Source organism: Melospiza melodia, unplaced genomic scaffold, assembly GCF_035770615.1.
Source record: "Melospiza melodia melodia isolate bMelMel2 unplaced genomic scaffold, bMelMel2.pri scaffold_145, whole genome shotgun sequence".
Taxonomy (NCBI): Eukaryota; Metazoa; Chordata; class Aves; order Passeriformes; family Passerellidae; genus Melospiza; species Melospiza melodia.
In genome coordinates, this window is record NW_026948511.1 from 103,027 (window position 1) to 127,393 (window position 24,367).

General features: G+C 62.9%; 1 protein-coding gene across 1 annotated transcript in view; it reads left to right on the forward strand.

The window, feature by feature from the left end:
* Positions 1-22,709, forward strand: part of TRIM28 (tripartite motif containing 28) — a 42,865-nt gene extending 20,156 nt beyond the window's left edge. The window contains exons 8-18 of the mRNA XM_063182039.1: positions 526-823; positions 3,460-3,533; positions 4,906-5,071; positions 7,857-7,893; positions 9,417-9,476; positions 10,487-10,787; positions 13,247-13,506; positions 14,635-14,743; positions 16,662-16,736; positions 19,268-19,402; positions 20,980-22,709. Of these exons, the coding sequence (XP_063038109.1) occupies positions 526-823; positions 3,460-3,533; positions 4,906-5,071; positions 7,857-7,893; positions 9,417-9,476; positions 10,487-10,787; positions 13,247-13,506; positions 14,635-14,743; positions 16,662-16,736; positions 19,268-19,402; positions 20,980-21,117 (1,653 nt within the window). The 3' untranslated portion in view covers positions 21,118-22,709. The remainder of the gene's footprint in view (positions 1-525; positions 824-3,459; positions 3,534-4,905; positions 5,072-7,856; positions 7,894-9,416; positions 9,477-10,486; positions 10,788-13,246; positions 13,507-14,634; positions 14,744-16,661; positions 16,737-19,267; positions 19,403-20,979) is intronic.
* The last annotated feature ends 1,658 nt before the right edge of the window (positions 22,710-24,367 follow it).

Genomic DNA, 24,367 nt, shown 5'->3' on the forward strand with positions numbered 1-24,367 from the left:
TTGTCCCTGGTGTCCCCAATGTCCCTGCTGTCCCCACTGTCCCCAGTGTGTCCCCACTGTCCCCAAGTGCAGGCGCAGCTGCTCGGTGTCCTGGGGGTGCCAAGGTCCCCATTGTCCCCAGTGTCCCCAATGTCCCCAATGTGTCCCCACTGTCCCCAGGTGCAGGCGCAGCTGTTGGGGGCCCTGGGAGTGTCAATGTCCCCAATGTCCCCACTGTCCCCATTCCCCTCAATGTCCCCAATGTCCCCAATATCACCAATGTCCCCAGTGTCCCCAATGTCCCCAGTGTCCCCAATGTCCCCACTGTCCCCAATGTCCTCATTGTCCCCAATATCCCCAATGTCCTCAATGTCCCCAGTGTCCCCATTGTCCCCAATATCACCAATGTCCCCAGTGTCCCCAATGTTCCCAGTGTCCCCCCAGTGTCCCCACTGTCCCCGATCCCCCCAATGTCCTCAATGTCCCCCATTGTCCCCATTGTCCCCAATGTCCCCATTCCCCCCACTGTCCCCATTCCCCCCCAATGTCCTCAATGTCCCCTGTGTCCCCAGTGTCCCCAATGTCCCCAATGTCCTCATTGTCCCCAATGTCCTCAGTGTCCCCCACTGTCCCCATTCCCCCCAATGTCCCCACTGTCCCCAGTGTCCCCATTGTCCCCACTGTCCCCATTCCCCCCAATGTCCCCTGATGTCCCCAATGTGTCCCCAGGTGCAGGCCCAGCTGCTCGCTGCCCTGGGGGTGCCCCTGGAGCCCCTGGAGCCTCAGGGGGAGCTGAAATTCCAATGGGACCTGCAGGGATGGAGCCGGAGCGCCCAGAGCTTCGGTGAGGGACACTGGGGACATCACTGGGGACACTGGGGACATCACTGGGGACACTGGGGACACTGGGGACATCACTGGGGACATCACTGGGACACTGGGGACATCACTGGGGACACTGGGGACACTGAGCGGACACTGGGGACACTGGGGACACTGGGGACATTGGGGACATCATTGGGGACACTGGGGACACTGAGCGGACACTGGGGACAGTGGGACCTGCAGGGATGGAGCCGGAGCGCCCAGAGCTTCGGTGAGGGACACTGGGGACACTGGGGACATTGGGGACAGTGGGGACAGTGGGACCTGCAGGGATGGAGCCGGAGCGCCCAGAGCTTCGGTGAGGGACACTGGGGACACTGGGGACACTGGGGACATCATTGGGGACACTGGGGACATTGGGGACAGTGGGGACACTGGGGACAGTGGGACCTGCAGGGATGGAGCCGGAGCGCCCAGAGCTTCGGTGAGGGACACTGGGGACATCACTGGGGACACTGGGGACATCACTGGGGACACTGGGGACACTGGGGACACTGGGGACATCATTGGGGACACTGAGCGGACACTGGGGACACTGGGGACATCACTGGGGACACTGGGGACATCACTGGGGACATCACTGGGGACACTGGGGACATCACTGGGGACATCACTGGGGACATCACTGGGGACACTGGGGACACTGAGCGGACACTGGGGACAGTGGGACCTGCAGGGATGGAGCCGGAGCGCCCAGAGCTTCGGTGAGGGACACTGGGGACACTGGGGACACTGGGGACATCATTGGGGACACTGGGGACATCACTGGGGACATCACTGGGGACAGTGGGGGGAATGGGGACACTGGGGACACTGGGGACATTGGGGGGAATGGGGACACTGGGGACACTGAGGACACTGACGGGACACTGGGGACATTGGGGACATCATTGGGGACATCATTGGGGACACTGGGGACATTGGGGACAGTGGGGACAGTGGGACCTGCAGGGATGGAGCCGGAGCGCCCAGAGCTTCGGTGAGGGACACTGGGGACATCATTGGGGACAGTGGGGACATCACTGGGGACACTGGCGACATTGGGGACACTGAGGACATCATTGGGGACACTGAGGGGACACTGGGGACATTGGGGGAATGGGGACAGTGGGGACACTGAGGGGACACGAGACGCAAGGGACAAGGGCATGGGGTGACAAAGGGCAGGAGAGAGGGGGTGACGGGACAGGGGGTGACAAAGGACAAGGGATGACAGGGGGGGTGACAGTGACACGGGTGACATGGGGGGGTGACAATGACAAGGGGGGGTGACAGTGACATGGGGGGTGACAGTGACAAGGGTGACAATGACACAGGGAGGGGGTGACAGTCACACGGGGGTGACAGTGACAAGGGTGACAATGACACGGGGAGGGGGTGACAGTGACACGGGGGGTGACAATGACATGGGGGTCAGAGGGGGGTGGCAGTGACACGGGTGACAGGGAGGGGGTGACAGTGACATGGGGGGAGGTGACAGTGACAGGGAGGGGGTGACAATGACACAAGGGGTGACAGTGACAGGGGAGTGACAACGACACGGGGGGAGGTGACAGTGACACAGGGGGGTGACAGGGAGGGGTGACAATGGCATGGGGGGAGGTGACAGTGACACGAGGGGTGACAATGACAGGGGGGTGACAGTGACACAAGGGGTGACAGTGACACGGGGGGTGACAATGACAAGGGGGGTGACAGTGACACGGGAGGGAGGTGACAGTGACGGGGGGAGGTGACAGTGACACGGGGGTGACAGTGACGGGGGGAGGTGACAGTGACACGGGGGGGTGACAGTGACACGGGGGTGACAGTGACACGGGGGGAGGTGACAGTGACACGGGGGGGTGACAGTGACACGGGGGTGACAGTGACACGGGGGGGTGACAGTGACGGGGGGGTGACAGTGACGGGGGGAGGTGACAGTGACACGGGGGGGTGACAGTGACGGGGGGGTGACAGTGCCACGGGGGTGTGACAGTGACACGGGGGGTGACGATGACACAAGGGGTGACAATGACACGGGGGTGACAATGACCGGGGGGAGGTGACAGTGCCACGGGGGTGTGACAGTGCCACGGGGGGGGGGTGACAGTGCCACGGGGGTGTGACAGTGACACGGGGGGGGGTGACAGTGACACGGGGGGGTGACAGTGACACGGGGGGAGGGTGACAGTGCCGCGGGGGGGGGGTGACAGTGACACGGGGGGGTGTGACAGTGCCACGGGGGTGTGACAGTGACACGGGGGGGGGGTGACAGTGCCACGGGGGTGTGACAGTGCCACGGGGGTGTGACAGTGACACGGGGGTGTGACAGTGCCACGGGGGTGTGACAGTGACACGGGGGTGTGACAGTGACACGGGGGGGGGGTGACAGTGCCACGGGGGTGTGACAGTGCCACGGGGGTGTGACAGTGCCACGGGGGGGGGGTGACAGTGCCACGGGGGTGTGTGACAGTGACACGGGGGTGTGACAGTGACACGGGGGGGGGGTGACAGTGCCACGGGGGTGTGACAGTGACACGGGGGGGGGGTGACAGTGCCACGGGGGTGTCGGGTGTCCCCGTGTCCCTGACCCCTCCCCTCCCCTCCCCCCAGGTGCCATCGTGGTCTCGGAGCCGCCCCTCCCCCCCCCGCGGAGCCCCTCCCGCGGCCCCTCCCCCACCGCGCAGGTAAGGGGGGACACCGGGGGTGACGCCACCCCACCGTGTCCCCGCTGTCCCCACCCCCCCACGGTGTCCCCAATGTCCCCACCCCCCCGTGGTGTCCCCAATGTCCCCACCCTCCCGTGGTGTCCCCAATGTCCCCACCCCCCCACGGTGTCCCCAATGTCCCCACCCCCCCGTGGTGTCCCCAATGTCCCCACCCCCCCACGGTGTCCCCAATGTCCCCACCCCCCCGTGGTGTCCCCAGCGTCCCCTGTGATGTCCCCACAGGTACCTGGGGTGACCTTCTGGGAGTGCCACCCCCCTCAATGGTGTCCCCAACCCCTGTGATGTCCCCAGTGTCCCCACCCATCCCACAGTGTCCCCACAGGTACCCGGGGTGACATTTGGGGAGTGCCACCCCCCCCATGGTGTCCCCACTGTCCCCACCCCTCCCCAGTGTCCTCTCAGGTACCCTGGTGACATTCTGGGGGTGCCACCCCCGGTGATTGTCCCCAACCCCCTGTGATGTCCCCACCTCCCCTGTGATTGTCCCCACCCCCCTGTGATTGTCCCCACCCCACCCTGATGTACCCTGGTGACATTCCGGGGTGCCACCCCCTGATGTCCCCACATGTACCCTGGTGACATTCCGGGGTGCCACCCCCTGATGTCCCCACATGTACCCTGGTGACATTCCGGGGTGCCACCCCCTGATGTCCCCACATGTACCCGGTGACATTCCGGGGTGCCACCCCCCTGTGATGTCCCCACATGTACCCGGTGACATTCCGGGGTGCCACCCCCCTGTGATGTCCCCACATGTACCCGGTGACATTCCGGGGTGCCACCCCCCTGTGATGTCCCCACATGTACCCTGGTGACATTCCGGGGTGCCACCCCCTGATGTCCCCACATGTACCCTGGTGACATTCCGGGGTGCCACCCCCTGATGTCCCCACATGTACCCTGGTGACATTCCGGGGTGCCACCCCCTGATGTCCCCACATGTACCCTGGTGACATTCTGGGGTGCCACCCCCTGATGTCCCCACATGTACCCGGTGACATTCCGGGGTGCCACCCCCCTGTGATGTCCCCACATGTACCCGGTGACATTCCGGGGTGCCACCCCCTGATGTCCCCACATGTACCCGGTGACATTCCGGGGTGCCACCCCCCTGTGATGTCCCCACATGTACCCGGTGACATTCCGGGGTGCCACCCCCTGATGTCCCCACATGTACCCGGTGACATTCCGGGGTGCCACCCCCTGATGTCCCCACATGTACCCGGTGACATTCCGGGGTGCCACCCCCCTGTGATGTCCCCACATGTACCCGGTGACATTCCGGGGTGCCACCCCCTGATGTCCCCTCCCTGTCGTGTGGTGTCCCCAGGTTGTCCCCGCGCCCCCGGAGCTGCTCCTGCAGGGCCCCCCCCGGCTGTCACCTCCCCCCCAGGTGTCACCTCCCCCCCGGATGTCACCTCCCCCCCTGGAGCCCGCGGCCACCCCCAGCCCCCAGCGCGGCGAGGGGACACAGGGGACAGGGGACACGGGGACAGGTGAGGGGACACAGGGGACAGGGGACAGGGGGACACAGGGACTGGGGACATGGGGACACGGGGACAGGGCAGGGGACACAGGGGACAGGGGACACGGGGACAGGTGAGGGGACACAGGGGACAGGGGACACGGGGACAGGTGAGGGGACACAGGGGACAGGGGACACGGGGACAGGGGACACGGGGACAGGGCAGGGGACACAGGGGACAGGGGACATGGGGACATGGGACAGGGGGACACAGGGGACAGGGGACATGGGACACGGGAGGGGACATGGGATGGGGACAAAGGGACACAGGGAGGGGACACAGGACAGGGGATGGGGGCACAAGGAGGGGACAGGGGAGGGGACATGGAAGGGGACACAGGGACAGGGGAGGGGGACATGGAAGGGGGCATGGGGACTCGGGGAGGGGACACGGTGGGGGGACATGGAAGGGGACAGGGGGACAGGACATGGAGTGGACAGGAGAGGGGACACAGGAGGGGACATGGGACAGGGCCTGGGGACATGGGGACGGGATGGGGACACAGGGAAGGGACAGGGGAGGGGGACACGGGGACAGGGACACGGGGACAGGGGATGGGGACAGGGGACAGGGAATAGGGACACTGGGCAGGGCACGGGGACAGGGGATGGGGACAGGGGACGGGGACAGGGGACACTGGGCAGGGCACGGGGACACGGGGACAGGGGACGGGGACAGGGGACACTGGGCAGGGCACGGGGACACGGGGACAGGGGACGGGGACAGGGGACACTGGGCAGGGCACGGGGACACGGGGACAGGGGACGGGGACAGGGGACTGGGGAGAGGATGTGAGGAGGGGGACATGGGACAGGGACATGGGAACACATGGGGACATGGGAGGGGGACAGGGACAGGAGAGGGGACACAGAGAGGGGACACGGGGACAGGGGAGGGGACACGGGAGGGGACACAGGGACAGGGACACGGAGAGGACACGGTGGGGGGACATGGGAAGGCACAGGGGAGGGGACACAGGGATGGGGACATGGGGACAGGGGGATATGGGAGGGGGACACAGGGACAGGGGAGGGGACAGGGACAGGGACAGGGGAGGGGACACAGGAGGGGACACAGGGACAGAAGGGGGACATGGGGAGAGGGACTGGGGAGAAGAGAGGGGAGGGGACATGGTGGGGGGACACAGGAGGGGACAGGGGAAGGGGACAGAGGAGGGGACAGGGGAGGGGGGATGGGGACATGGGGACAGGGGAGGGGACAGGGGATGGGGACAGGGGACAGGGGAAGGGGACAGAGGAGGGGACAGGGAGGGGGGATGGGGACATGGGGACAGGGGAGGGGACAGGGGATGGGGACATGGGGACAGGGGAGGGGGGATGGGGACGGGGACACAGGGACAGGGGATGGGGACAGGGGACAGGGGAGGGGGACATGGGGTCAGGGGATGGGGACAGGGGAGGGGACACGGGATAGGGACATGGTGGGGAGGGGGACATGGGGATGGGGACAGGGAAGGGGACACCGGGAGGGGACAGGGGAGAGGGGACAGGGGAGGGGACATGGGAACATGGGATGGGACGTGGGAGGGGGACAGGGGAGGGGTCACGGGAAGGGGAGGGGACATGGGGACAGGGAAGGTGACATGGGGAGGGGACAGGGGAGGGGACATGGGGACAGGGAAGGTGACATGGGGAGGGGACAGGGGAGGGGACATGGGGACAGGGAAGGTGGCATGGGGAGGGGACAGGGGAGGGGACATGGGGACAGGGAAGGTGGCATGGGGAGGGGACAGGGGAGGGGACATGGGGACAGGGAAGGTGACATGGGGAGGGGACAGGGGAGGGGACATGGGGAGGGTGACAGGGACAGGGGATGGGGACACGGGGATGGGGACAGGGGTGGGGACGAGGGGACATGGGGAGGGGACAAAGGGACGGGATGGGAACAGAACAGGGACAGGGGAGGGGACACAGTGAGGGGACAGGGGAGGGGGACATGGGGACATGGGGACAGGGAAGGGGGACATGGGGACATGGGGACAGGGAAGGGGACGCAGGAAGGGGACATGGGGACACAGGAGAGGGACACAGGGATGGGGACAGGGGGACATGGGAGAGGACAGGGGAGGGGACACAGGGACAGGGGAGGGGGATACAGGAGCAAGGGACAGGGGAGGGGACAGGGACACGGGAGGGGACATGGGAGCGGGACAGGGACAGAGGGTGGGGACATGGGGACAGGGGAGGGGACACAGGGACAGGATGGGACAGGGGACACAGTGAGGGGACAGGGGAGGGGACACGGGGATGTGGGAGGGGACAGGGGGATACAGGACAGGGCATGGGGACAGGGGAGGGGACAGGGACACAGGATGGGGACAGGGCATGGGGACATGGGGACAGGGGAGGGGACACAGTGAGGGGACAGGGCATGGGGACACAGGATGGGGACAGGGGAGGGGACGCAGGATGGGGACAGGGCATGGGGACATGGGGACAGGGGAGGGGACAGGGACACAGGATGGGGACAGGGCATGGGGACATGGGGACAGGGAGGGGACGCAGGATGGGGACAGGGAGACGTGGGAGGGGATGGGAGGGGAACACAGGGCAGGGGAGGGGACACGGGATGGGGACACGGGGACAGAGACACGGGGGGAGAGGGGAGGGGACACGGGATGGGGACAGGGGAGGGGGCCATGGGGCAGGGGAGGGGACATGGGGACACAGGCTGGGGACAGGGAGGGGACAGGGAGGGGACCCTTGGGCAGTCCCTGACTGGCGTTTGTCCCCAGCCGCCAGCCCTGAGAGCGGCGTCACCGCAGGGAGCGCGTGAGTGGGGACGGGGGCGCTGTCCCTGTCACCCCTGTCCCTGTCACCCCTGTCCCTGTCACCCCTGTCCCTGTCACCCCCTGCCACCCCTGTCACCCCCTGTCCCTGTCACCCCTGTCCCTGTCACCCCTGTCACCCCCTGTCCCTGTCACCCCTGTCACCCCCTGTCCCTGTCACCCCTGTCCCTGTCACCCCTGTCCCTGTCACCCCCTGTCCCTGTCACCCCTGGGACCCCCTGTCCCTGTCACCCCCTGTCCCTGTCACCCCTGGGACCCCCTGTCCCTGTCACCCCCTGTCCCTGTCACCCCTGTCCCTGTCACCCCTGGGACCCCCTGTCCCTGTCACCCCTGTCCCTGTCACCCCCTGTCACCCCTGTCCCTGTCACCCCTGTCCCTGTCACCCCCTGCCACCCCTGTCACCTCCTGTCCCTGTCACCCCCTGTCCCTGTCACCCCCTGTCCCTGTCACCCCCTGTCACCCCTGTCCCTGTCACCCCTGTCCCTGTCACCCCTGTCCCTGTCACCCCCTGCCACCCCTGTCACCCCTGTCCCTGTCACCCCCTGCCACCCCTGGGACCCCCTGTCCCTTGTCACTGCCACCCCTGGGACCTCCCCTGCTCCTTGTCACCCTCATACTGTCCCTGTCCCCTGGTGCCACCGTCCCTGCCCCCTGGTGACACAGTCCCCTGTCCCCTGCCCCCTGTCCCCTGGTGGCACTGTCCCTGTCCCCTGTGGCACTGTCCCTGTCCCCTGTCCCAGGGGTGACATCTGTCCCTCTCCCCTGATGCCATCTGTCCCCTGTCCCATGGTGCCACCTACCTATCCCTGTCCCCTGTCCCATGGTGACATTTGGGGCTGTCCCATGGTGACACTGTCCCCTGTCCCTGTCCCCTGTCCCTGGTGCCATTTGTCCCCTGTCCCCTGGTGCCACTGTCCCTGTCCCATGGTGCCATCTGTCCCTGGTGCCATCTGTCCCTGGTGCCATCTGTCCCTGTCCCTGGTGCCATTTGTCCCCTGGTGCCATGTGTCCCCTGATGCCATCTGTCCCTGGTGCCATCTGTCCCCGGTGCCATCTGTCCCCTGTCCCTGATGCCATTTGTCCCCTGCTGCCATCTGTCCCCTGGTGCCATCTGTCCCCTGTCCCTGGTGACACTGTCCCTGGTGCCATCTGTCCCCTGTCCCCTGGTGACACTGTCCCTGGTGCCATCTGTCCCCTGGTGACACTGTCCCCTGGTGCCATCTGTCCCCTGTCCCTGGTGACACTGTCCCTGGTGCCATCTGTCCCCTGGTGACACTGTCCCTGGTGCCATCTGTCCCCTGGTGACACTGTCCCCTGGTGCCATCTGTCCCCTGTCCCTGGTGACACTGTCCCCTGGTGCCATCTGTCCCCTGTCCCCGGTGCCATCTGTCCCTGTCCCCTGGTGACACTGTCCCCTGGTGCCATCTGTCCCCTGTCCCCTGGTGACACTGTCCCCTGGTGCCATCTGTCCCCTGTCCCCGGTGCCATCTGTCCCTGTCCCCGCAGGAGGGTCCCCGGCCGTTCCCCCCGGGAGGAGAAGCTCGTTAAGAAGCTGCTCATTAAACGGTAACGAGGGGGGGAGGGGACCCTGCCACCCCCTGTCCCTTGTCACCCCCTGTGTCACCTGTCACCCCCTGTCCCTTGTCACCCCTGTGTCACCTGTCACCCCTGTGTCACCTGTCACCCCCTGTCCCTTGTCACCTCACCTGCAGCCCCTCCCGTCCTGTCCCTTGGCCAGGATGTCCCTGTCACTGTCCCCTGTCCTGGGGTCCCCCTGTCCCTGTCCCCCTGTCCCCAACATCCCTGAGCCGTGTCACTGTCCCCCTGTCCCCAGCCCTTGTCACTGTCCCTTGTCCCCAACCCTCCCCAGCCTTGTCCCTGTCCCCCTGTCCCCAACATCCCTGAGCCTTGTCCCTGTCCCCAACCCTCCCCAGCCTTGTCCCTGTCCCTTGTCCCCAACACCCCCAACCCTGTCACTGTCCCCCTGTCCCTGTCCCTTGTCACTGTCCCCCTGTCCCCGAGCCTTGTCACTGTCCTTGGTGTCCCCCTGTCCCAGAGCTCCCAGCACCCCCAGCCCCCCAATCTCCCGGGTTACCCCCCAGAGCTTTGGGGTCCCCGTGTGTCCCCACTGTCCCCCAGGATCCCCCCCAGGGGTTTTGGGGTCCCCGTGTGACCCCACTGTCCCCAGGAGGGGCTCCCAGAGCTTTGGGGTCCCCAGATGTCCCCACTGTCCCCAGGATCCCCCCCAGGGGTTTTGGGGCCCCCCTGTGACCCCACTGTCCCCAGGAAGGGCTCCCAGGGCTTTTGGGGTCCCCAGATGTCCCCACCATCTCCCAGGATCCCCCCCCTGAGGTTTGGGGTCCCCGTGTGTCCCCACTGTCCCCAGGATCCCCCTCAGAGGTTTGGGGTGCCCTGGTGACCCCATTATTCCCTCAGGAGGGGTCCCCCCTCGGTGTGGGGCACCCCCCGGGTTTTGGGGTGCCCTGGTGACATTGGTGTCCCCCAGGAGGGGCCCCCCCTCGGTGTGGGGCACCCCCCGGGTTTTGGGGTGCCCTGGTGACATTGGTGTCCCCCAGGAGGGGCCCCCCCTCGGTGTGGGGCACCCCCCGGCTCCCCAAGCAGCCCCGGGTGAGCCTGGAGCGCCTGGAGCTGGACCTGGAGCTGGACCCGGCGCAGCCGCCCGTGTTCCGCATCTTCCCCGGGCCCTCGGCGCACGAGTTCAGCCTCATCGTCATCGAGCAGGGGACAGCGGGGACACCGGGGACACCGGGGACAGCGGGGACACAGGGGACAGCGGGGACAGCGGGGAACGAAGGGACACAAGGGACAGAAGGGACAGAAGGGACGGTGCAGCCGCACGGAGCGCTGCTGGTCAAGGTGAGTGACGCCCATGTCCCCTCCCCACCCAGGGCAGTGTCCCCTGTCCCTGTCCCTTGTGTCCCCTCCCCACCCAGGGCAGTGTCCCCTGTCCCCGTCCCCTGTGTCCCCTCCCCACCCAGGGCAGTGTCCCCTGTCCCTGTCCCCTGTGTCCCCTCCCCACCCAGGGCAGTGTCCCCTGTCCCTGTCCCCTGTGTCCCCTCCCCACCCAGGGCAGTGTCCCCAGTCTCTGTCCTCGTCCCTTGTGTCCCCTCCCCACCCAGGGGAGTGTCCCCTCCCCACCCAGGGCAGTGTCACCAGTCTCTGTCCCCTGTGTCCCCTCCCCACCCAGGGCAGTGTCCCCAGTCTCTGTCCCCGTCCCTTGTGTCCCCTCCCCACCCAGGGCAGTGTCCCCTGTCCCTGTCCCTGTCCCTTGTGTCCCCTCCCCACCCAGGGCAGTGTCCCCTGTCCCTGTCCCTGTCCCTTGTGTCCCCTCCCCACCCAGGGCAGTGTCCCCTCCCCACCCAGGGGAGTGTCCCCCATGTCCCCATCTCCTTTGTCCCCATTGTCCCTCCCCATCCCCATTGTCCCCCTCCCCATCCCCTATGCCCTGTCCCCATCCCTTGTGTCCCCTCCCCATCCAGGTGAATGTCCCCTCATCGCCCAGGTGAGTGTCCCCAGTGTCCCTCCCCATCCCGTGTGTCCCCTCCCCACTCAGGTGAGTGTCCCCATTGTCTCCATCCCCTGTGTCCCCTCCCCACCCAGGTGAGTGTCCCCAGTCTCTGTCCCCGTCCCCTTTGTCCCCACCCAGGTGAGTGTCCCCTGTGTCCCCTCCCCAGTGCCCACTGTCCCCTCCCCACCCCTGTATCCCCTCCCCACCCAGGTGAGTGTCCCCATTGTCTCCATCCCCTGTGTCCCCTTCCCACCTGGGTGAGTGTCCCCAGTGTCCCCTGTCCCCATCCCGTGTGTCCCCTCCCCATCCAGGTGAGTGTCCCCAGTCTCTGTCCCTGTCCCCTTTGTCCCCATCCACACGTGTGTCCCCAGTGTCCCTCCCCATCCTGTGTGTCCCCACCTCACCCGGGTGAGTGTCCCCCATGTCCCCTCCCCAGTGCACACTGTCCCCTCCCCATCTGGGTGAGTGTCCCCAGTCTCTGCATCCCTTGTGTCCCCTCCCCACCCAGGGGAGTGTCCCTGTCCCCATCCCCTTTGTCCCCATCTCAGTTGTGTCCCCATTGTCCCCATCTCCAACCCCTGTGTCCCCTCTCCAGCGCACACTGTCCCCTCCCCATCCCAGTGAGTGTCCCCACTGCCCCTCCCCATCCCAGTGAGTGTCCCCAGTGTCCCCATCCCTTGTGTCCTCTCCCACCCAGGTGAGTGTCCCTAGTGTCCCCATCCCTTGTGTCCTCTCCCCACCTGGGTGAGTGTCCCTGTCCCCATCCTCTCTGTCCCCATCCCTTGGTGTCCTCTCCCCACCCAGGTGAGTGTCCCCTGTCCCCATCCCTTGGTGTCCTCTCCCCACCCAGGTGAGTGTCCCCAGTGTCCCCATCCCTTGTGTCCTCTCCCCACCCAGGTGAGTGTCCCCTGTCCCCATCCCTTGTGTGCTCTCCCCACCCAGGTGAGTGTCCCCAGTGTCCCCATCCCTTGTGTCCTCTCCCACCCAGGTGAGTGTCCCCAGTGTCCCCATCCCTTGTGTCCTCTCCCCACCCGGGTGAGTGTCCCTGTCCCCATCCTCTCTGTCCCCATCCCTTGTGTCCTCTCCCACCCAGGTGAGTGTCCCCTGTCCCCATCCCTTGTGTCCTCTCCCACCCAGGTGAGTGTCCCCAGTGTCCCCATCCCTTGTGTCCTCTCCCACCCAGGTGAGTGTCCCTGTCCCCATCCTCTTTGTCCCCATCCCACTGAGTGTCCCCAGTGTCCCCATCCAGTCCCTACTGTTCCCCACCCAGGTGAGTGTCCTCAGTCTCTGTCCCCATTCCTGTGTCCCCTCCCCACCCAGGTGAGTGTCCCCTGTGCCCCCTCCCCAGTGCCCATTGTCCCCTCCCCATCCAGGTGAGTGTACCCTGTCCCTGAGTGTGTCCCCTGTCCCCATCCCTGTCCCTGTCCCCATCCCTGTCCCCTGTCCCCATCGCTGTCCCTGTCCCCATCCCTGTCCCTGTCCCTCTTCCTTGTCCCCATCCCTGTCCTTGTCCCTGTCCTTGTCCCCATCCCTGTCCCCATCCCTCTCCCCTGTCCCCATTCCTCTCCCCTGTCCCCCTCCTTGTCCCTGTCCCCATCCCTGTCCCCATCCCTGTCCCTGTCCCCCTCCTTGTCCCTGTCCTTGTCCCCATCCCTGTCCCCATCCCTGTCCCCATCCCTGTCCCTGTCCCCCTCCTTGTCCCTGTCCTTGTCCCCATCCCTGTCCCCATCCCTGTCCCCATCCCTGTCCCCATCCCTGTCCCCCTCCTTGTCCCTGTCCCTGTCCCTGACCGTGTCCCCCCCTGCAGGAGGAGCAGCAGGAGTCGCCCATCGGTGACACCGGTGACACTGGGGACACCAAACCCGTGGGGCTGCTGCCCCCCGCCCTGGGTGACCCAGGCCCTGTCCTGGGGGTCCCCGGGGGTGTCCCCGGGGGTGTCCCCGTGGGGGTCCCGGGGGTCTCGTGCTGCCGCGTGTGCGGCCAGGCCGGGGCCGTGGTGATGTGTGACCGCTGCCAGCGCTGCTTCCACCTGCACTGCCACCTGCCCGCCCTGCACGACGTGCCCAGGTACGGCTGCACCCACGGGATCCGGGGGCATCCAGTGCCCTGTGTCACCCCCTGTCACCCCCAGATGTCCCTGGGATCCGCTGCCCTGTGTCACCTCCTGTCACCCCACAATATTCCTGGGATCCGCTGCCCTGTGTCACCCCCTGTCACCCCCAGATGTCCCTGGGATCCGCTGCCCTGTGTCACCTCCTGTCACCCCCAAATGTCCCTGGGATCCGCTGCCCTGTGTCACCTCCTGTCACCCCACAATATTCCTGGGATCCGCTGCCCTGTGTCACCCCCGTCACCCCCAGATGTCCCTGGGATCCACTGCCCTGTGTCACCCTTCAATGTCCCCAGGATCCCCTGCCCCATGTCACCTCCCCGGGATCCACTGCCCTGATCCCCCATGACCCCATTCCCACTCCCAGCCCCGTGGGCACCCCCGTTCCTGTTCCTGATCCCCCATTCCCGATCCCGCAGCCCCGAGCGGACGTGTTTGCTGTGCTGGGAGCTGCCCCATGATCCCATTCCTGATCCCCCGTTCCTGATCCCCATTCCCGATCCCTGTTCTCATTCCTGATCCCCGGTTCCTGTTCCTGATCCCCCATTCCTGATCCCCCATTCCCGATCCCCCATTCCCGATCCCCCATTCCCGATCCCATTCCCGATCCCCCATTCCTGATCCCATTCCCGATTCCCCATTCCCGATCCCCCATTCCCGATCCCCCATTCCCGATCCCCCATTCCTGATCCCCCATTCCCGATCCCATTCCCGATCCCCCATTCCCGATCCCCCATTCCTGATCCCATTCCTGATCCCCCATTCCTGATCCCCCATTCCCGATCCCCCATTCCTGATCCCATTCCCGATCCCCCATTCCTGATCCCATTCCTGATCCCCCATTCCCAATCCCATTCCCGATCCCCCATTCCCGATCCCCCATTCCCGATCCCCCATTCCCGATCCCCCATTCCTGATCCCATTCCCGATCCCCCATTCCCGATCCCCCATTCCTGATCCCATTCCCGATCCCCCATTCCCGATCCCCCATTCCTGATCCCATTCCCGATCCCCCATTCCCGATCCCCCATTCCCGATCCCCCATTCCCGATCCCCCATTCCTGATCCCATTCCCGATCCCGCAGCCCCGAGTGGACGTGTTTGCTGTGCCAGGAGCTGCCCCCTCCCCTGCCGGAGCCGGAGCCGGATCCTGAGCAGGGCCCCCCGGTGAAACTGAGCCCCCAGGACCAGCAGGTGAGGCCGGGCTGATCCCACTGGGCTGATCCCACTGGGCCAATCCCTGATCCCGATCCTGGGGCTGATCCTGCTGGGCTGATCCCACTGAAATGATCCCGCTGGGCTGATCCTGCTGCGCTGATCCCGCTGGGCTGATCCCTGATCCCAATCCTGGGGCTGATCCCACTGGGCTGATCCCAGTCCCGATCCTGAGGATCCCACTGGGCTGATCCCTCTTTGCCGATCCCTCTGGGCTGATCCCGCTGGGCTGATCCCAATCCCGATCCTGAGGATCCCACTGAGCTGATCCCACTGGGCTGATCCCACTGAGCTGATCCCACTGAGCTGATCCCACTGAGCTGATCCCACTGGGCTGATCCCACTGGGCTGATCCCACTGGGCCAATCCTGGGGGATCCCTCTGGGCTGATCCCAATCCCGATCCTGAGGATCCCACTGAGCTGATCCCACTGAGCTGATCCCACTGAGCTGATCCCACTGGGCTGATCCCACTGGGCCAATCCTGGGGGATCCCTCCGGGCTGATCCCTCTGGGCTGATCCTGATCCCTCTGGGCTGATCCCTCTGGGCTGATCCTGATCCCACTGAGCTGATCCCGCTGGGCTGATCCTGATCCCTCCGGGCTGATCCTGATCCCTCCGGGCTGATCCCTCTGGGCTGATCCTGATCCCTCTGGGCTGATCCCACTGGGCTGATCCTGATCCCTCCGGGCTGATCCCTCTGGGCTGATCCTGATCCCTCTGGGCTGATCCCACTGGGCTGATCCTGATCCCTCTGGGCTGATCCCTCTGGGCTGATCCCCCATTCCTGATCCCACTGGGCTGATCCTGATCCCACTGGGCCGATCCCGCTGGGCTGATCCTGATCCCTCTGGGCTGATCCCTCTGGGCTGATCCTGATCCCGCTGGGCCGATCCCGCTGGGCTGATCCTGATCCCTCTGGGCTGATCCTGATCCCTCTGGGCTGATCCTGATCCCTCTGGGCTGATCCCGCTGGGCTGATCCCTCTGGGCTGATCCCCCATTCCTGATCCCACTGGGCTGATCCTGATCCCTCTGGGCTGATCCCACTGGGCTGATCCTGATCCCTCTGGGCTGATGCTGATCCTGATCCCACTGGGCTGATCCTGATCCCACTGGGCTGATCCTGATCCCACTGGGCTGATCCCGCTGGGCTGATCCTGATCCCTCTGGGCTGATCCTGATCCCACTGGGCTGATCCTGATCCCACTGGGCTGATCCTGATCCCTCTGGGCTGATCCTGATCCCTCTGGGCTGATCCCACTGGGCTGATCCCTCTGGGCTGATCCCCCATTCCTGATCCCACTGGGCTGATCCTGATCCCTCTGGGCTGATCCCACTGGGCTGATCCTGATCCCTCTGGGCTGATCCTGATCCCTCTGGGCTGATCCTGATCCCTCTGGGCTGATCCTGATCCCTCTGGGCTGATCCCGCTGGGCTGATCCTGATCCCGCTGGGCCGATCCCGCTGGGCTGATCCTGATCCCTCTGGGCTGATCCCGCTGGGCTGATCCTGATCCCGCTGGGCCGATCCCACTGGGCTGATCCTGATCCCACTGGGCTGATCCTGATCCCACTGGGCTGATCCCGCTGGGCTGATCCTGATCCCACTGGGCTGATCCTGATCCCACTGGGCTGATCCCACTGGGCTGATCCTGATCCCACTGGGCTGATCCTGATCCCACTGGGCTGATCCTGATCCCACTGGGCTGATCCCACTGGGCTGATCCCACCGGGCCCATTCCTGATCCCACTGGGCCGATCCCACTGGGCCGATCCCGCTGGGCTGATCCCTCTGGGCTGATCCCCCATTCCTGATCCCTCTGTGCCGATCCCGGGGGATCCCCTGGGATCTCCTCCCTCGGGATCCCATCCCTGACCCCGATGCCGTTCCCGCAGCGCTGCGAGTTCGTGCTGCTGGAGCTGCTGTGCCACGAGCCCTGGCGGCCCCTGCAGCGCCTCTGCAGCTCCGCCGTGAGCACCGGGGCAATCGGGGGGAGAGGGGCTGGGACTGGGGGGGATTGGGCTGGGATCGGGGGTGGGATTGGGCTGGGATCGGGGGTGGGATTGGGCTGGGATCGGGGCTGGGATTGGGCTGGGATCGGGGCTGGGATTGGGCTGGGATCGGGGGTGGGATTGGGGGGGATTGGGGGGGGATTGGGCTGGGATCGGGGCTGGGATTGGGCTGGGATCGGGGGTGGGATCGGGGGGGATTGGGGGGGGATTGGGCTGGGATCGGGGGTGGGATCGGGGGGGATTGGGGGGGGATTGGGGGGGGATTGGGAGGGATCGGGGGTGGGATCAGGGGTGGGATTGTGGGGGGGATTGGGAGGGATCGGGGGTGGGATTGTGGGGGGGATTGGGAGGGATCGGGGGTGGGATTGGGGGGGATTGGGCTGGGATCAGGGGTGGGATCAGCTCCCGAGTGAGGGGGGGGATCAGGGGGATCTGGGGGTTTTGGGGGGAGATGGGGAGATCTGGGCTGGGATTGTGGGGGGTCGGGTGTGGGATTGGGGGGGCATCTTGGGGCATCAGGGGTGGGATCAGAGTTGGGATCTGGGGGGACTGGGGGAGGGATCAGGGGGGGGATCAGCTCCCCGGTGAGTAGGGGGAGCCTGGCGGGGAGATGGGGAATCTGGGATTGGGGGTGGGATCTGAGGGGATCAGGGATGGGATCTGGGGGCAACGGGTGGGATCAGCTCCCCTGGTGAGCAGGAGGGGAGATGGGGGTTTCAGGGGGGGTCACGGGCAGGATCTGCCCCGTTTGGGACCATGAGTGGGATCAGGATCAGGGGTGGGATCTGCCCCGTTTGGGACCATGGTCAGGATCTGCCCCGTTTGGGACCATGGGTGGGATCAGGATCAGGGGTGGGATCTGCCCCGTTTGGGACCATGGGTGGGATCAGGATCAGGGGTGGGATCTGCCCCGTTTGGGACCATGGTCAGGATCTGCCCCGTTTGGGACCATGGGTGGGATCATGGGCAGGATCTGCCCCGTTTGGGACCATGGGTGGGATCATGGGCAGGATCTGCCCCGTTTGGGACCATGGGTGGGATCAGGATCAGGGGTGGGATCTGCCCCGTTTGGGACCATGGGTGGGATCAGGATCAGGGGTGGGATCTGCCCCGTTTGGGACCATGGTCAGGATCTGCCCCGTTTGGGACCATGGGTGGGATCATGGGCAGGATCTGCCCTGTTTAGGGTCAGGGGTGAGCTCTGGTGGGATCTGCCCCATTTGGGATCAGGGGTGGAAACTGCCTTGTTTGGGATCAGGGGGTTGGATCAGGGGTGGGATCTGGATGGGATCAGGATCAGGGGTGGCATCAAGATGGGATCTGCCCCATTTGGCATCAGGGGATGGGATCAGGGGTGGGATCTGCCCCATTTAGGATCGGTGGGTGTGACCGTGGGCGAGATCTGTCTCATTTGGGATCAGGGGTGGGATCAAGGCAGGATCAGGGGTGAGATCAGGAGTGGGATCAGCCCCATTTGGGACCAGGGGGTTGGATCAGGGGTGGGATCTGGATGGGATCAGGGTCAGGGGGTGGGATCGGGATGGGGGGTGGGATCAAGATGGCACCTGCCCTGTTTAGGATCAGGGGGTGGGATCAGGATGAGGGGTGGGATCAGGATGAGGGGTGGGATCAAGATGGCGCCTGCCCTGTTTAGGAGCAGGGGGTGGGATCAGGATGGGATCAGGGTCAGGGGGTGGGATCAGGGTTAGGGGGTGGGATCAGGATGGGATCAGGGTCAGGGGGTGGGATCAGGGTTAGGGGGTGGGATCAAGATGGCGCCTGCCCTGTTTAGGATGAGGGGGTGGGATTAGGATGGGGGGTGGGATCAAGATGGCGCCTGCCCTGTTTAGGATCAGGGGGTGGGATCTGGATGGGATCAGGATCAGGGGGTTGGGATCAGGATGAGGGGTGGGATCAAGATGGCGCCTGCCCTGTTTAGGATGAAGGGGTGGGATCAGGATGGGATCAGGGTCAGGGGGTGGGATCAGGGTTAGGGGGTGGGATCAGGATGGGATCAGGATCAGGGGGTGGGATCAGGATGGGATCAGGATCAAGGGGTGGGATCAGGGTCAGGGGTTGGGATCAGGATGAGGGGTGGGATCAAGATGGCACCTGCCCTGTTTAGGATCAGGGGGTGGGATCAGGATGGGATCAGGGTCAGGGGGTTGGGATCAGGATGAGGGGTGGGATCAAGATGGCGCCTGCCCTGTTTAGGATCAGGGGGTGGGATTAGGATGGGGGGTGGGATCAAGATGGCGCCTGCCCTGTTTAGGATGAGGGGGTGGGATTAGGATGGGGGGTGGGATCAAGATGGCGCCTGCCCTGTTTAGGATCAGGGGGTGGGATCAGGATCAGGATGGGAACTGCCCCGTTTGAGATCAGGGGGTGGCATCAGGATCAGGGCTGGGAACCGCCCCGTTTTGGGCCGTGGGTGGGCCCGAGGTCAGGACGTGCCCCCCGTGCCCCCCTGACCCCGTGCCCGCCCTCAGGACGGCGCGGGCGCCATGGACCTGACGCTGATGCGGGCGCGGCTGCAGGAGAAGCTGAGCCCGGCGTACCGCAGCCCGCAGGAGTTCGCCCGCGACGGCTGGGCCCTGCTGCGCCAGTTCCACCGCCTCACCGAGGTCTGCCAGCTGGGGGGCCCTTCGGGGGCTGTTTGGGGTGTCTAGGGAGTTTTTGTGGGGTGTTTGTGGGGTTTTGTGGGGTTTTTGGGGTGTTTTTGGGTTGTTTGTGACGTTTTTTGGGGTGTCCAGCCCCTCTGGAATTCCCATTTTCCCCTCAGGATGTGCAGTCCAATCTGGAGCTGCAGAGGTTCCTCAAGACCCGCCCCAGGGGCCCTTTTTGGGTTCTTTGTGGGGGTTTTGGGGTGTTTTTGTGGGGGTTTTGTGGGGTTTTGGGGGTGTTTGTGGGGTTTTTGTGGGGTTTTTGTGATTTTTGTGGGGTTTTTGTGGGGTTTTGGGGGTTTTTCCCCTCAGGACAAGGCGGATGTGCAGTCCGTCCTGGAGCTGCAGCGATTCCTTGAGGAACTGCCTCAGCGCTGCCCTCCAGGGCCCTTTTTGGGTTTTTTTTCAGGTTTTTGTGGAGTTTTTTGGGGTGTTTGTGACATTTTTGGGGTGCCCAACCCCTCTGGAATTCCCATTTTCCCTCAGGACCAGGCAGATGTGCAGTCCATCCTGGTGCTGCCGTGGTTCCTTGAGAGGCCCCCCAGGGCCCTTTTTGGGGTGTTTGTGGGGTTTTTGTGAGGTTTTTGGAGTGTCTGTGAGGTTTTTGGGGTGTTTGTGAGGTTTTTGGGGTGTCCAACCCCTCTGGAATTCCCATTTTCCCCTCAGGACAAGGCGGATCCTGGAGCTGCAGTGGTTCCTTGAGGAACCGCCTCAGCGCCGCCCTCCAGGGCCTTTTTTGGGGTTTTTTTCAGGTTTTTGTGGAGTTTTTTGGGGTGTTTGTGGGGTTTTTTTGGGTGTTTGGGGGGGTTTTTGGGGTGTTTGTGACATTTTTCAGGTGTTTGTGGGGGTTTTGGGTTCTTTGTGGGGTTTTTGGGGTGCCCAGCCCCTCTTGAATTCCCATTTTCCCCTCAGGACAAGGTGGATGTGCAGTCCATCCTGGTGCTGCCGTGGTTCCTTGAGAGGCCCCCCAGGGCCCTTTCTGGGGTGTTTGTGGGGTTTTTGTGAGGTTTTTGGAGTGTCTGTGAGGTTTTTGGGGTGTTTGTGAGGTTTTTGGGGTGTCCAACCCCTCTGGAATTCCCATTTTCCCCTCAGGACCAGGCGGATGTGCAGTCCATCCTGGAGCTGCCATGGTTCTTTGAGAGGCCCCCCAGGGCCCTTTTTGGGGTGTTTGGGGGTTTTGTGACATTTTGTGGGGGTTTTTGGGGCGTCCAACCCCTCTGGAATTCCCGTTTTCCCCTCAGGACAAGGCGGATCCTGGAGCTGCAGCAGTTCCTTGAGAGCCGCCTCAGCGCCGCCCCTCAGGGCCCTTTTTGGGTTTTTTTTGTGGTTTTTTGGGGTGTTTGTGGGGTTTTTGGGGTGTCCAGCCCCTCAGGAATTCCCGTTTTAGGACAAGGCGGATGTGCTCTGGGGTTTTTGGGGTGTTTTTGGGGCGTCTGGAATCCCCATTTTCCCCCAGGACAAGGCGGATGTGCTGTGGGGTTTTTGGGGTGTTTGTGGGGTTTTTGGGGTGCTCAGCCCCTCAGGAATTCCCGTTTTAGGACAAGGCAGATGTTCAGTCCATCCTGGAGCTGCAGAGGTTCCTCGAGAGCCGCCTCAGCGCCGCCTTCGGGGACCAGAAATTCTCCAGGATGCTGCTGGAGCCTGAGGAGAGCCTGGAGGGGTCACCGGGGACCTGAGTGATGATTCCGGGGGGACAAAACCCTCCCAGAACCCCAAAATCCCCTCACAACACCCAACTTCCCTCACAGGACCCCCAATTTCCTCTTCTAGGACCCCAATTTCTCCTCTTAGGACCCCAATTCCCCTCACAGGACCCCAAATTCCTCGCCCAGGACCTCAGTTTCCCTCTGAGTACCCCAATTTCCCTCTGAGCACCCCAGTTTCCCCTCCCAGGACCCCATTTTTTCTCTGAGCACCCCAATTTCCCTCTGAGGACCCCATTTTCTCTCTGAGGACCCCAATTTCCTCTCACAGCACCCCAAATTCCCTCTGAGGACCTCAGTTTCCCCTTTCAGAACGCAAATTTCCTGTTCTAGGACCCCAATTTCCCTCCCAGCACCCCAAATTCCTCACCCACACCCCAAAATTCCTCTTTTAGGACCCCAAATTCCCTCACAGCACCCCAAATTCCCCTCACAGGACTCCGATTTCCCTCACAGGACCCCACATTCCTCGCCCAGAACCCCAAATTCCCTCACAGAACCCTGATTTTAACTCCCAGCACCCCAATTTCCCCTCCCAGGACCACAAATTTCCCTCACAGGACCCAAATTCCCCTCGTAGGACCCCAAATTCCCCTCACAGCACCCCAAATTCCCTCACAGCACCCCAAATTCCCTCTGAGGACCTCAATTTCCCCTTTCAGAACGCAAATTTCCTGTTCTAGGACCCCAATTTCCCTCCCAGCACCCCAAATTCCTCACCCACACCCCAAAATTCCTCTTTTAGGACCACAAATTCCCCTCACAGGACTCCAGTTTCCCTCACAGGACCCAAATTCCCCTCATAGGACCCCACATTCCTCACCCAGGACCTCAATTTCCCTCTGAGGACCCCAATTTTCCTCACAGGACCACAAATTCCCCTCACAGCACCCCAAATTCCCTCACAAAACCCCAAATTCCTCTTTTAGGACCCCAAATTCCCCTCACAGGACTCCGATTTCCCTCACAGGACCCCAAATTCCTTGCCCAGGACCCCGAATTCCTCACCTAGAACCCCAATTTTCCCTCACAGGACCTCAAATTCCCTCACAGAACCCCAATATTAACTCCTAGAACCTCAATTTGCTCTCCCAGAACCCCAAATTTCCCTCACAGGACCCCAAATTCCCTCCAGGACCCCGAATTTAACTCCCAGGACCCCAATTTCCCCTCACAAAACCCCAAGTTCCCTCACAGCACCCCAAATTCCTCGCCTAGAACCCCAAATTCCCTCTGAGGATCCCAATTCCCCTCACAGGATTCTGATTTTAACTCCCAGCACCCCAAATTCCCCTCACAGCACCCCGAATTTAACTCCCATAACCCAAATTCCCCTCATAGTGGGAACTCCCATAAACCAAATTTCCCCTTCCAGAACCCCAAATTCCTCTTTCAGGACCCCAAATTCCCCTCCCATCACCCCAGTTTCCCCTCTCTGCCCCCCAATTTCCCCCACATGATTTTTGGGGTCCCCCCAGAGCCCCTCAGGATTTTGGGGTGTCCCTGTCCCCACTATCCTGGGGTAAATAAAGGGTAAATAAAGCCCTGGGAGGGGTTTAAAGTTTGGGCTCTGGGTTCTGCTTCGTTTCTGGGCTGGGTTTGCTCAATTCTCAATTTTTGTGCTTGGATTTCCTGGAATTTCCCCCATTTTAGTGTTTGGGTTTCCTGGATTCTGGCCCAATTTCTGTGCTTGGATTTCCTGGAATTTCCCTCATTTCATGGCTTGAATTTTCTGGGTTCTCCTCGATTTCTCTGCTCAGATTTCCAGGATTCTCCCCCATTTCAGGGCTTGGATTCTGCCCCATTTCTGTGCTTAAATTTCCTGGAACTCCCCTCATTTCTGTGCCTGGATTTCCAGGATTCTCCCCAATTTAGTGGAATTTCCCTTGTTTTGGGGCTTGGATTTGCTAGAATTACCCTTATTTCTATGCTTGGATTTCCTAAATTCTCCCCTGTTTTGGGGCTTGGATTTCATGGATTCTCCCCCATTTCTGTGCTTGGGTTTCCCGAGTCCCCCCCAGTTTTGGGTTTTGGATTTCCTGGGTTCTCCCCCATTTCTGTGCTTGGATTTCCTGGGTTACACCCCAATTTCAGGGCTTGGATTTACTGGAATTTCCCTTGGTTTAAGGCTTGGATTTCCTAGAATTCCACTCAATTTTTGTGCTTGGATTTCCTGGAATTTCCCCAATTTCGGGGCTTAATCTGACCTGGATTTACTGAATTCTGCCCCATTTCTGTGCTTGGGTTTCCTGGAATTTCCCTCATTTCTGGGTTTGGATTTCCTGCATTCTGTCCCATTTCTGTGCTTGGATTTCCTGAATTCCCCCCAGTTTCTGTGCTTGATTTAACCTGGATTTCCTGGAATTTCCCCCATTTTTGTGCTTTGATTTCCTGGAATCTCCCCAATTTCACGGCTTGGATTTCCAGGATTTTCCTTCATTTTAACGTTTGGATTTCCAGGATTCTGCCCCATTTCTGGGCTTATGTTTCCTGAATTCCTCCCCCATTTTGGGGCTTGAATTTCTTGGATTCTGCCTCATTTTAATATTTGGATTTCCTGGGTTCTCCCTCATTTTAATGTTTGAATTTCCTGGGTTACCCCCCAATTTCAGGGCTTGGATTTCCTGGATTCGCCCTTATTTTAGTGTTTGAATTTTCAGCATTGTCCCTCATTTCTGGGCTCAGATTTCCTGAATTCTCCCCCATTTCTGTACTTGGGTTTACTGGATTCTCCATCATTTTAATATTTGGATCTCCTGCGTTCTCCCCCATTTTAATGTTTGGATTTCCTGAATTCTCCACAATTTCTATGCTTGGATTTCCTGAATTCTCCCCAATTTCCGTGCCGGATCCACCCCTGGGCGTGAACTGGGGCTGGGATGGGAGGCACTGGGAGGGCAAACTGGTCCCAGTTCACCCCGGGCCAGCAAAGATGGCAGCGCCCATGAGCAACATGGCGGCGCCCACTGGGAGAAAGGGCCGCAAGCCCCGCCCCCCGCGCGGGATTGGCTGGTGGGAACGGGGGAGAGCCGAAAGGCTCCGGAAAGAGCCGAGTGTGAGGCAAGGGAGAGAGAAACGAGATCGGCGCTTTTCGGAGCGCCTGGCCCCGCCCCCTTTTCCGGAAAAACCCGAAGTGCTCCGGAAAGAGCCGAAGGCAGGTGATCGGCGTTTTTCGGAGCGCTGGTCCTGCCTCTTTTTCCGGAAGAACCCGAAGCGTTCCGGA